Raw genomic sequence first — 11647 nt, 5'->3', positions numbered from 1 at the left:
AATTTTATGATTGCCATGTTTTGTTTTAACTCCTTTAATGTTCTCATTCTGTCAACAAACAAACAATACCTTTGTTTTTTTCTTATCGTAACTTTTCTTGTTTTTCCTGAAATTACTTTTGTTTTCCAAAACTTTTCATTTTTATTTTGTCATTTTATTGAATTGTGTTTTTGGTTTCTAGATTTTTTATTTTTTTATTTCTAAATTTCATGTTGTATTTGTTTTGCATTTTTTAATTGTCTCAATCTTTATTATATTTTTGCATTGAGTAATTTGTTGGTGTGATTTGAACTTCCGAGCCACCGTAGTCTCTTGAGTAAAAAGACGAGTTTTTAAAGCGATTTAAAGCCATCCGGACCTCACAGAGAGAGACTTTTAAAGTTTATGAGCCACACCTGAAAAGGCACCCTGGTTACAAACGGAGTTTTTGGAACCACTAAGAACATCTGATCTTCAGATTTTAGGGCTCAACACAAGTATGCAGGAGTTTGAAAAAATAAAGTAGTGCCAGACCATTTAAAAAACCAGAAGACTTTAAGTGTGAATTAAATAAATGATTGTTGGAAAAATATTATTTTAGTTTATTTTTTTAATTTATTTTCATTCATAAATCTAAAATTGGTTTAAAATTGGTTTAAAATTGGTTTAAAATTTCAGAAATATTAAAGAAACTTGAATGCAGAATTATTTGTAGATAACATGGAAGTTCCATTATTAGATTTGTAAATGAAATAACTTGTTCTCGTAAATGTGAGATTAACTGTTCCACATTGATGAAAGTCAAACACTTTATTGAAATCTTAAACCAAGTTAATTTCCTTTTCTAGGATTGTCTTTGGTTCTAATATTTCCCCTCTGTTGTGCCCTTGACATAAAAACCGTTCGTACTGTAATGATCGATGTTTTCGGTTTGTCTTCTGTCGAACAGACCAACGGTTCAATGACTCGCAGGAACACGTACGTGTGTGAGCGATCCTCCACGGACCGATACTCGGCGATTCCCAACGGCAAAGACAGCAGGTGAGCGATGCGCCGCAGTCCTCACGGTGCTGAATGTTGCTCTGCTGCTGCTGGTTTAATGAAGCCGGTTTGTCCTCAGTTTGACGGAGGTTTCAGGGAGCACCCCGTCGACTGCAATGAGCTCCACACGACCACGTCACACCAAGTCCATGTCCTCGTCGGGGCATCCTTCAAAGAGCACACTGCCCCCTATTGAGGACAACACGGAGCTGAAAGCCAGGTCAGCAGCAGCTCCTGCCTTTATTTTACTTTATGAAAGTTTGTGTATTTGTTTATAGAGTGGCTGCAGGTCCGTTAAAAAGACATAAAAGGTCTTAAATTTAATTTTACTAAAATAAGCCCATTAAATTGTCTTAAATTAGATGAGTCTTACATTTTTTTCTCATCTTTGTGATGTGACTTCCTGTCACTAAACAAAAAGTACTGGCTGTGCCCAAATTCTAAACATGTTCGCCATTTCGTAGTGCTGTCCGAATCTACAATTACAAAATTGAGTGCCCTAAAAAATTTCCCAGAAGTCTTTGCAAAAAAACAGTGTGCATCGATGCTCACTACATTGACAAATATAGACCATAATGCATTTGAACAACTTTTGTGAAAAAAATATGTTTAAATGTAATTTTTACATGAACCATCATCATCAGAACACAGTGGAGTCACAAATAGACGTTGTAAAATGCTTTTATTGATAAGATTTATTTGATGTTTAAAAAAAGAAAAAAAATACTGAGAATGGTGTCAGAATTTGCCAGAGCACTATTTAGGACTGTCCGAATCTACAATTCCAAAATCTAGTGCCCTAGAAATTTCCCAGAAGTCTGCAAAAAAAAACCAGTTTGCATTGATGCTCACTACATTGGCAAATGTAGACCACAATGCATTGCGTCTGAACAATTTTTGCAATAAAAAAATGTGTTTAAATACAATTTTTAAATAAACCATCAACGTTTTCAATGTCAGAACACAGTGGAGTCACAAATAGACGTCGTTTAAAAAAAAAAAAAAAGTAGTGAGCATGGTGGAGCAAGAATCAGAATTCGGGCATAATAATTGTGTCTGATTTCATCTTTTGACCTCAGCTCACTCATCCTCATCTGGGTGGGAAAATGGGAAAGTGCAAATTTGTGGAGAAATGGCTTGAAAATTGGGATTTCTCATGATGATTAAAGCTGGAAGTGGAAATCCTTCTGTAAAAAATACATTTTAATTTGGTACAATGGAGAATATGACCATCAAAACATGCAAATAAAGAAACAGCAGACTCCAGCTGTTTGTTTTCTTTGTACACACAGTCTAACATTTTATTTTAAGCATCCCTAAAAAGGTCTCAAAGACCCACTTCAATCATCTTTTGATCTGTTTTAAAAGTGTTCCTACTAGTGGTCTTTTAATTAGCCAAAATCAAAAAATTAGTATTTTTTAGGACATAATTTCTGCAAAGCGGCATTAGAAATTCACAAATTCAGTGAGTTGTGGGTAGGCCAATGAAGAGCAACCCCATCCCCGCTTCCCGTCACCGATCCCTTTACATGCTAGCTTACAGCCCCAAATACTTAGAAATCCAATTTTAAGATTATTTTTTTTCATATATGTTCTCCGCCATGAGAATATATAACAATAACATGTTAAAAACACCATTTTCATTGGAATGGGTCTTTAAAAATCCTTGAATTTAACTTCTCTTAATGTGGCTGAGAGTAATCATCTGTTTGATCCGTTGCAGCTCTTCTCCACGCGGTCCCTCCACCTCTCCATCTGCACACAGCATCACCACCCCGGAGAAGAACCGCTTCCCTCGGGGCACCACCAGCCGCAGCACCTTTCACGGAGCTCAGCTCAGAGATCGCCGCAGTGCTACTTACAACGGACCCCCGGCGTCGCCCACGCTGTCCCACGACACGGGGGCTCTGGCGCAGCAACGCAGGGGCACTTCCACGGGGATAATCAGCAAGATCACCTCCAAGTTTGTCCGCAGGTCAGTGAAGGCAGCAGCTGTCATGGAGGGTGATAGTCTCACGAGCTGTGGGTTTACTTGTTTTTGAGATATAACATGAATAACTGACCCCCCCTCAGCCACTTAGCTCCTTGTTTCAGCTTCAAGCTGCCCCATCTGCTAGAAGCTCACAGCTTTCTCTCCTCTTCTCCCCACCTAGAGCTATGTCTTTCAGGTCAACCCGGAGGTAGGAGAACACAATGCTTGCTGCACTTGTTCCTCCGTCCAAAAAAAAAAACTCTAAAGAGCTGACCCCCCCCCGTACCGTAATGCTGGCCGTGTGTTATAACCCTCTACTCTGCCCACCAATCCACATCCTCGCCACCCCTGTTATGCCGTGTATCTCCTCCCTTTATGTCCACGACTAAAAGTCTCAGCTTTGTCTCTACTAAGTCATGAGAAATCTACCGTTCAGGCCCTACATGTCCTCTCCTTACTCTCCCTCATCTTCATCAGAGCTCCAGAAAGCCAATCCAGTTGTCCAAGCACTTTATGCACAGCACTGGGGATTAAGGAAAGGTTGGGTGCACCAGATGGGATGATGGGTAATGTGAGCTGGAAGAGGTGATGAGCCCTGATACCCGGGAGTGTGGATTCTTTCCTGGCATGATGCCTGAAACTCCCCTGTGTGTCCAGTGAAGTTTGGGGGTGACGGTGGGTTCACTTTAGAGCACGAAAATGAGAAGTCTGGTGGTTTTTAATTTCAGGGTGCCTAGTGAGGGAGAGGCCAGCGCCAGGACAGAAACTCCGAGGTGAGAACCGAATTTATTAAGGCTGGTACCAATAATTTTCAGAATCAATTAGATTCTGATTTTTTTCAATTCTTTTGATCCTCTCAATTCAATTTTAAGGTCACATCATTTACACATATGTTTAGAAATATATGAATAATCTACTATGTATTTTGAATATATGTATATTACTCTGACACATACAGTAAAATATATTTGTCAAATAATAATGAGATTGTTAATAGCATACAGTGTTACAAAGGAGAATTTCTTAGAAAAATGTTCAGATCATTAACATTTCAAACATTGTTCTGCCTCTTCTGGACGGCGTTTCAGTTTGGCCACTAGGTGGCGATCGCATTATCGCGATACACCTTATTCCAGAAGAAGAAGTATGAGCTAACAACTCTGTTTTAGACCGGGGTCCCCAAATTTTATTTCTTTATTATTGTTATTTTTCTTTCGTACTTTTTTTTTTTTTTTTTTTTTTTTTTTTTTTTTTTTTTTTTTTGAGGTCCATAGCTCGTTTCAGCTATTTAGGTCATTCAGCTATAAAAATATTTAGCTCTTTTTATGCTAGCTTTTCAACTGTTTTGGCAGTTACTGAAATTTCTTGGCTATTTTGGGGTTTAGCTAATATTCCAGCCACATACTAGCTGTTTTGGCTAACTTAGGATTTTTTCATTTTTAGGCTAATTTGAAGTTTAGCTAATATTTTAGCTGTATGCTAGCTGTTTTGGCTAAATTTGATTTTTTTTCGGTTTTTTAAGGATAATTTGGCGTTTTTTTGCTAATACTTTAGCTAGCTATCAGCTTAGGCATTTTTAGCTGTTACCTTCAGCCATTTCCGCTATCAACTTCAGAGTTTTCAGCTGTTAGCTTCAGCATTTTTAGCTATCAGTTTTAGCATCTTCAGCTGTTAGCACTAGCAACTTTAGCGTTCACACTAGCATTATTGCAGGTACAGCTATATAATTAGTTTTTAAAATGTTTTGAGACTTTTGTTCTATGTTTAATACAGAAATGAATTATTTAAAATTTGGCTGTGTGTGGCTTTCTGGGAAAACCGTTAGTGTTTAAGTTTAGCCTGTGATTGTTAAGCTTTTTCTGTTAGCCTACAATTAACCCCGCCCCCACATCAGAGAAGAAAACAGTTATGTGGCCCTCACAAGAAAAAGTTAGGGGTCTCCTGTTTTAGAGCACAAATGGTTACTTTAAAAAATATGTTCTCAAAAAAGTTTGGAAAATTCCTGCCTATGGGTTAATAAAGATGTTTATTTAGTCAGCAATGTATCTTTAGGTTGATGGAGCGTTAGCATTAGCCATTCTATGGGAAATTCCATTAAACGTTAGCATCAAGCTTTAGCTTTATGTGCTAAATTAATTTATATTTATATTTAATCGATTAATCGAGTTTATAAAACCAGCCCTTGAACTTTTTGATGGACTGAGCATCAATTTTTATCATTATTTCTACCTCCCCAGTAGAAGCGCGTCCAGCGACTCTAAAGAAGACGCGGGCCGAGATGCCAAGCCCCGCTCGCTGCGCTTCACCTGGAGCATGAAGACCACCTCTTCCATGGAGCCCGCCGACATGATGCGAGAGATCCGGAAGGTTCTGGACGCCAACAGCTGCGACTACGAGCAGCGCGAGCGCTTCCTGCTTTTCTGCGTCCACGGCGACGCCCGCCAGGACAATCTGGTGCAGTGGGAGATGGAGGTGTGCAAGCTGCCCCGCCTCTCCCTCAACGGCGTGCGCTTCAAGAGGATATCGGGCACGTCCATCGCCTTTAAGAACATCGCCTGCAAAATTGCCAACGAGCTTAAACTGTGACGGCAGATGGAGGTCCCAGTCTGGTTACAGTCTCTTCTCATCACTGGATTAGTGCTGATTTAAAGTCAGCACTGGGGGTCCTCGCCTGGCTGAATCGGGGGGGACTTGGCTGGTAAAGTGCAATACTGGCCACGAATGTACTGTTCAGGTAGTTAATCCGAGAGATATCGTAACCTCTAACCTCTGTGATAGACTGACGGCAAAAAAAACAGCTTTGCCCTTGTTTTTGCCTGCCTCTCTGGCCGACTCCTCCTTTTTTTCCATGTTCCAAGTGAGAGGTGATGTAATACATGCAGTATGCAACTGAAGAAGACCATCCTGCAATAAAGTTTCCACTTTTCTTTTCTAACTTTTGGCCCAATAACCATCAAATTTTACTGCAAGCTAAAATATTCGCTTTTTCCACCTGTGATAAGATAGTATATAAATCAGGCTGGAGCTGCCCATCGTATGTAAAAAGAGAATTGTACTGTATGCTAACATCTGCAGGTACTGTATGTACATTGACTTTAAGTTCTGTACAGAATTTTACTGTTAATACTGTCTTTTTTTCATGGGATTAAGTTCTTTCCTAATTCTTGCCTCTTAGAGGATAATTCTTTCCATCTGTAAGTTTTTTTTTTTCAAGAGCCACCATATGAAAATAGTGTTTTGAATTTTATTTAAAGAGCACTAAATTATTTTGTGAATGAGGGGGATTTGTTCCCTTGCCTTTTTATGTTCTGTGTATTTTTTTTTTCAGCCTATGGAAAAAAAAACACTAAGTTGCACCGCGTAGACTTGAGTTGTAACTGAGAATATGTTCACTTTATTTTCTCTCTGCAGTAGGAACAGCTGAGTGGCAGATCCCTGCTGCAGTTGCACAAGTATTCCAGGGTATGCAGGGAGTGTTGTTCCCTTCCATGTCAGTTTGGTGGTCCTCATTTCCAAAAGTGCAGGTTGTTTTTTTTTTTTTTTAACTGTGGAGTGACGGGTCGTCTTCATCTTCACCACGAGGAAGTCAAACGTTTGAGATTCTACTGTAGAGCCTTTCGGAAAGGCCTGACTCGCTCTTGTTACCCGAGTGCAGATCCCTGTGCATCTCCTCTTCTTCTTCTTTTTTTTTCCTCATTTTTATTTCATTGTATTTATTCCATCGCATTGTACTGTGCTGCTTTGTAGATTTGAGGCGTGCACTTTGTTGGAGAAAATTAAAAGGATTTTATTTGTTTGTATTTCTCGAATTCTTTTCTGTCTCGACGAAACAATGCCACACAGCAGGGAACTCGGATCAAATATGAACCTTTATTGACTCTAAATGACACATTAGTCCTAATCATGACACAGGTGATGCATACATGTTAGTCAAAGATTAGGATTTTGAACATTTTTTTTTTTTCGTCCATCTGTAGTGCTTTTTAGAGTTATTCAAAATAGATCCCACTAATGAAAAACTTTACTTTAAAGAATATACAAACCATTAATGATAAAAATGCATGGATATACAAGTAGGCTTATATTTATTTCTCAAATTGTGAGCATCAATCGTGGAACAAACGTGATTCTGGCTGCCGTGGTCCCTCTTATACTTACAAAAACTTCATTTACAAATCTCGTAGCTTACAAATGGAAAGAGAAAGTTGTAAACACTTCATTTTGGCAGATTAGTTCAGGTAAACATGTTAACAGATTTAAAAAGTACAATTTTTAGCTTTCTCTAGATAAATATATAACTTTTAAAAATGTATAAATATTTCTGATAACTCTGGAAGGCTGAACACAGCTTGTTGGCTAAATTTGATGGTGTGTTTGTGTGTGGTGGGGGGGGCTTTCATGCATTATCGTTAGAAGAACTATTCTAATTCGAGATGCATCCAACAAATATTTGGTTGAATAAAGGTTTTATCCTCTAATTTAGCGTGCACAGATTATGATGAAGTAAAAAGATCTCAAATGATGCCTGCTTCTCCTGTTCAGTTCTGCATTTCCCCTAAATTCTCTTCTGACACAAAGAAATCTGGAAACTATGAGAAAAAGACGGAAATTCCTCAATTGCTCAGATCGATGATCCGGTGCTCAAAGATCTGAGTTTTCCCTTTGAAGCTGGAGGCCACCAGGAATTGACGGTTGTCTATGGCAACTGGAGAAAAGGCCCGCGGTGCCTGGATGTTCAGCTCCTGGAAGCGGACAAACTCGCCCTTCTTGGCATCCCAGCGGTACACCTGAGTGAAAGAGTAGTCGTTGCCCAAAATGGCATACTGCCAGCTCCCCACGGCAAACGGCTGAAAGACCATGGAGCCCCGGGAGGGCATGGTCTGCGCCTCCCGGAAGAGCGCCCCGTCCCAGCGCATCACCTTGGAGTCTCCGATGAAACGCGTGAGGCAGATGAAGAGGTCGGACTCCACCTGGAAGTGCTTGACGGCGTAAACGTCCTCCATCTCCGGGATGTCGGTGCGTCTTTCAAACAACTTGGTGGTTCTGTTCCACTGGTAAATGACGGGCCTCTGGGAGCTGCTGGACAGGATCAGGTGAGGTTTGGAGGAAATCTCCAGGTACTCCACGTCAGTGTCGCGGTACCAAGGATGGAGGGACTGATGGGAGTAGAAGCCGTTCCCGTTCCACTTGTAGATGGTGGTGATACCGGCTTTGGAGCTGTCTGCTATGACGAAGAAGGATTCTCCATCGATGCTGAAGGTTTCGATGTCGTTCGGCTTACGGATTCGGAGGATGTCGATGCCTTGGAGCTTGATGAATTTGTTGGCGGAGGAGTCCCGCTTGTAGATGTGCGAGCCTCCAAACAGCTGAGCCACAATGATAAAGAGCTGGTTGTCGATGATCAGAGGTTTGCAGATCACGGTGGACGTACCTGGAGGAGAGGTGGAGCAGTTAGGTGAGGTTTCTCAGGTCTGTTGTTCCTTAAGATGTCCCTTACTGTCTATGTCGTCGTATCTTGTTCTGAAGAGCATTTCCACGTGATCCCACTCCAGAAAGCTACACTTCCCGATGAAAGGCTGGGCGAACACCACATACTGGTTATTCTCAAAGAAGAAGGCCTCCACTGAGATGGACTCAAACTTCAGGGACTGGTGGGAAGCAAACTCTGTGGGAGAAATGAAAGTAGAAGTAAACTAGGGGCGTGAACATTAACGCACACGATTAATCATAAAAAATTAATACGTTAATATCTATTAAAGAAACAGTACTTCACTTTAACTCGGCGGTTTGTTTGTTTGTTTGTTTATTAATTTATCAGGACAGTGTACAAATACATGGAGCTTAAAAAGGAAAAATCGTTGCGCCAGATTGTAGCTTGGTAGCTAATTTCCATCTGTAGTCCTTTACAAAACTATACATGATACCTAAACATCATAAACATATTTATCATTTAAACCATTTTTAAAATATATTCTATATAAAACACATTATTAAGGATGTTAAAAACAAATGCAATATAAAACATATAAAATATTTAGGTTTCCACGTTAAAACACTTCATCGGGTGTTATCCCGCTTATACTACAGTCACTTACAAAAGAAATAAATATTCAATCAGTTTTTAGTACTTTATTCTTGCTATTTTTGTGGTTTCAATAACTTTTTCACAAAAAGCAAACTATTTGATCCCTGGTCCAGAGCCATAATGTACAAATAAATTTTACCTGGTAAAACTTGTGATTAATCATGATTAATCACATCACACAAGTGCGATTAATCAGATTGTTTTTTGTAACTGATTGACAACAGCAATTAAAAATAAATTTTCTAAATGTAGAGTTTTGTGTGTGATTTGATATTGTAATTATTCACATATAATAAGTGGTCGGCAAATACTGAGACAAAAAAAAAAATTTATAGCGATTAATCGCAGTTAATTTTTTTCTGGTTTGCGATTAATACGTTAATTTTTTTTAATCGATTCCCGTCCCTAAAATAAACACGTTTTTCCTAAACAAACTCAGAAATTTGAAGCTCACCTGTAGTGATGCAGTCGAAGGACTGTGGTTCCAGATCGTTGATGCTCTTATCCAGGTGGGAGGCGGGACCTTTGCAGTAAACCTGGTCCACGGTTGCATTGGTGCTGAAAATCCACTCCACCAACCATTTCAGCTTACAGTCGCATGTGAAATGATTTCCCCGCAGGTCTCTGGAGGAAGCAAAAGAATCTCAATCACAAAAAAATAAAAAAAAAAATAAAAAAGTCCCTTCTGCTCAAAACTCAACAGGTTTTGATTGAGCTTCCTGGACAACTTCACAGAGAAGGTGCTGTGAGGAAACAGATTACCAGCAGCCTTTCTCTTCCCCAGCTCCATGCAATTTTAATGGAGCTAAAAGTACCAACTGCCTACACATTTATCAAACTGGCTGAAGCTAAGTACATGAGACGCAGCTTCATTTATAGAATCTTGCACAAAAAAACTCATTATAGAAGACTGAGTCCACCGTCAAGCCATAATCTCACTCACACTTTCGTCAAAGCGTCCAAACCCTTGAACAAATCTCTGGGCAGAGTCTCCAGATTGTTGTAGGCCAGACTCCTGATGAAGACGAGAAACAGATTCAGTATTGATCCCGGCCGGACTTCTTTCTTTGGATAATTGAATTCTACTGTGTGGTTTTCTGGATTTCACATTAACATGTTTCTGGGAAACTGTGTGTGCACACACGGCTACCCTGGAGAGCAGAAACAAGAACATTGCTTACTGTGAATTTGAAGAAACATTGAGCTATTTATAGAGCTGCCTTCTCGCCCATTTTGTGGCTTTCTCTGCCACAAAATAAAAGGGGAGGGGATGCATATTGTACTTTTATGTGCATGTACGTCGAACAAAGCAGAAAGTGCTTTCTAATCACTAAACCAGCTGCAAATGCATGTGTGGCTCTCCGAATTGTGCAAAAACCTTCAAAGTATTTTTACTTTACTTACAGATGCACCAACGTTTTAAGTCCACGGAAAGCATGTGGTGATATTGAGTCGATTTGGTTGTTTTCTATGAATCTGAAAAAGACTTTAAGTTAATGCGTAAGAAAAGCAACAATCTTGTCATTGAGAAAAAAGTTTCCATAAATATTTTGAGTCAACTTACAGATATTCTAGATGAGGAAGGCTGATGAAAGCATCCTCATTTATGGATTCCAGGTTATTGGCTGTGAAGAGGCTGCAAGAAGGAGATTCTCCAGTAAATATTTCACTTCTCAGTCAATTTAACTTGTTGGTAGCTTCATTCAATACAGATAAATAAAATAATTTCCCTGAAAAAAGAGAGTTCTGAGGCTAATTAATGAATACTGATGCAAATTAAAGACAAAATTTGGAAATAAAGAAGGAAAAATGACCAAAAAACAAAAAAAAAAAATTAAAATCAAATACTATAAAAGATAAACTGTAAGGATAGACAGACAAATAGACAAGAAAAAAATAGATGAATAAATGCATCCTCAAGAGGGCATAAACTAGTGTCCATGATATGCCTGTCCCAAGCCTGGTAGATGCATTGGGTAGTGTCAGGAGGAGCATTCAACATAAAACTTGACCAAATACCTTCTAAAAGTAGCATTTTGATTAAATAGATCAAAGTAGAAGATATATTTATGCATCGATTAACTGAAAACACAATTTTCTATATATCTCTGATTGACAGAATTTTTAGCTAAATATGCCCTGAATTGAATCAGTGGATCAATGAATTTGCAATGACTATGAGTCATTTCACTAACCACAAATTATAATATGAATCGAATAATTGTTAAAATGACTTGTTATGCCCCTATTGTCAATGTATTTTAGGGGCTTAGAAGGACATAACACTCAAACTCTCAGCATGTCCAAACCTGACCCCTCTGATAGTTTACCTGCACCCCATAGTAGGACTGGCTGAATCAAGTGCTGTGCCAAGGTAGCTAGAATTAGATTGGTATTCCAATGCTGGTGTGAATGCTGAAAGCTGAATTTGGTCGCTGAGGATGCTAATGCAGATAGTTGAAGATGATGAAATTGATAGCTAAAAATGCTGAAGCTAGTAGACGAAAAGCCTGAAGCTAATAGCTGAAAACGCTGAAGCTGATTGCCAGCTAAAATATTAGCTAAATGCC

At 39.2% G+C, this 11647-nt stretch overlaps 2 protein-coding genes across 7 annotated transcripts in view; one reads left to right on the top strand and one right to left on the bottom strand.

Annotated features, from left to right (window-relative positions):
• LOC112161594 (serine/threonine-protein kinase MARK1) overlaps positions 1-6792 on the top strand; it is a 35706-nt gene extending 28914 nt beyond the window's left edge. For 4 of the 6 annotated variants that reach the window (XM_024296836.2, XM_024296839.2, XM_024296834.2 and 1 more), the window contains exons 14-18: positions 929-1020; positions 1100-1240; positions 2744-2995; positions 3721-3765; positions 5230-6792. In XM_024296836.2, the coding sequence (XP_024152604.1) occupies positions 929-1020; positions 1100-1240; positions 2744-2995; positions 3721-3765; positions 5230-5578 (879 nt within the window). In that variant the 3' untranslated portion in view covers positions 5579-6792. The remainder of the gene's footprint in view (positions 1-928; positions 1021-1099; positions 1241-2743; positions 2996-3720; positions 3766-5229) is intronic. The other 2 variants (XM_024296835.2, XM_024296838.2) reach the window with 1 other exon arrangement.
• A 51-nt stretch (positions 6793-6843) lies between these two features.
• LOC112161595 (leucine-rich glioma-inactivated protein 1) overlaps positions 6844-11647 on the bottom strand; it is a 23500-nt gene continuing 18696 nt past the window's right edge. The window contains exons 4-9 of the mRNA XM_024296840.2: positions 10642-10713; positions 10482-10553; positions 10021-10092; positions 9532-9701; positions 8490-8657; positions 6844-8423 (exon numbers count right to left, since the gene is read on the bottom strand). Coding sequence (XP_024152608.1) covers positions 7606-8423; positions 8490-8657; positions 9532-9701; positions 10021-10092; positions 10482-10553; positions 10642-10713 — 1372 coding nt within the window. The 3' untranslated portion in view covers positions 6844-7605. The remainder of the gene's footprint in view (positions 8424-8489; positions 8658-9531; positions 9702-10020; positions 10093-10481; positions 10554-10641; positions 10714-11647) is intronic.

The sequence above is a fragment of the Oryzias melastigma genome, linkage group LG15 (genome assembly GCF_002922805.2).
Source record: "Oryzias melastigma strain HK-1 linkage group LG15, ASM292280v2, whole genome shotgun sequence".
NCBI lineage: Eukaryota > Metazoa > Chordata > Actinopteri > Beloniformes > Adrianichthyidae > Oryzias > Oryzias melastigma.
This window is presented reverse-complemented; position numbering and strand designations above follow the sequence as displayed.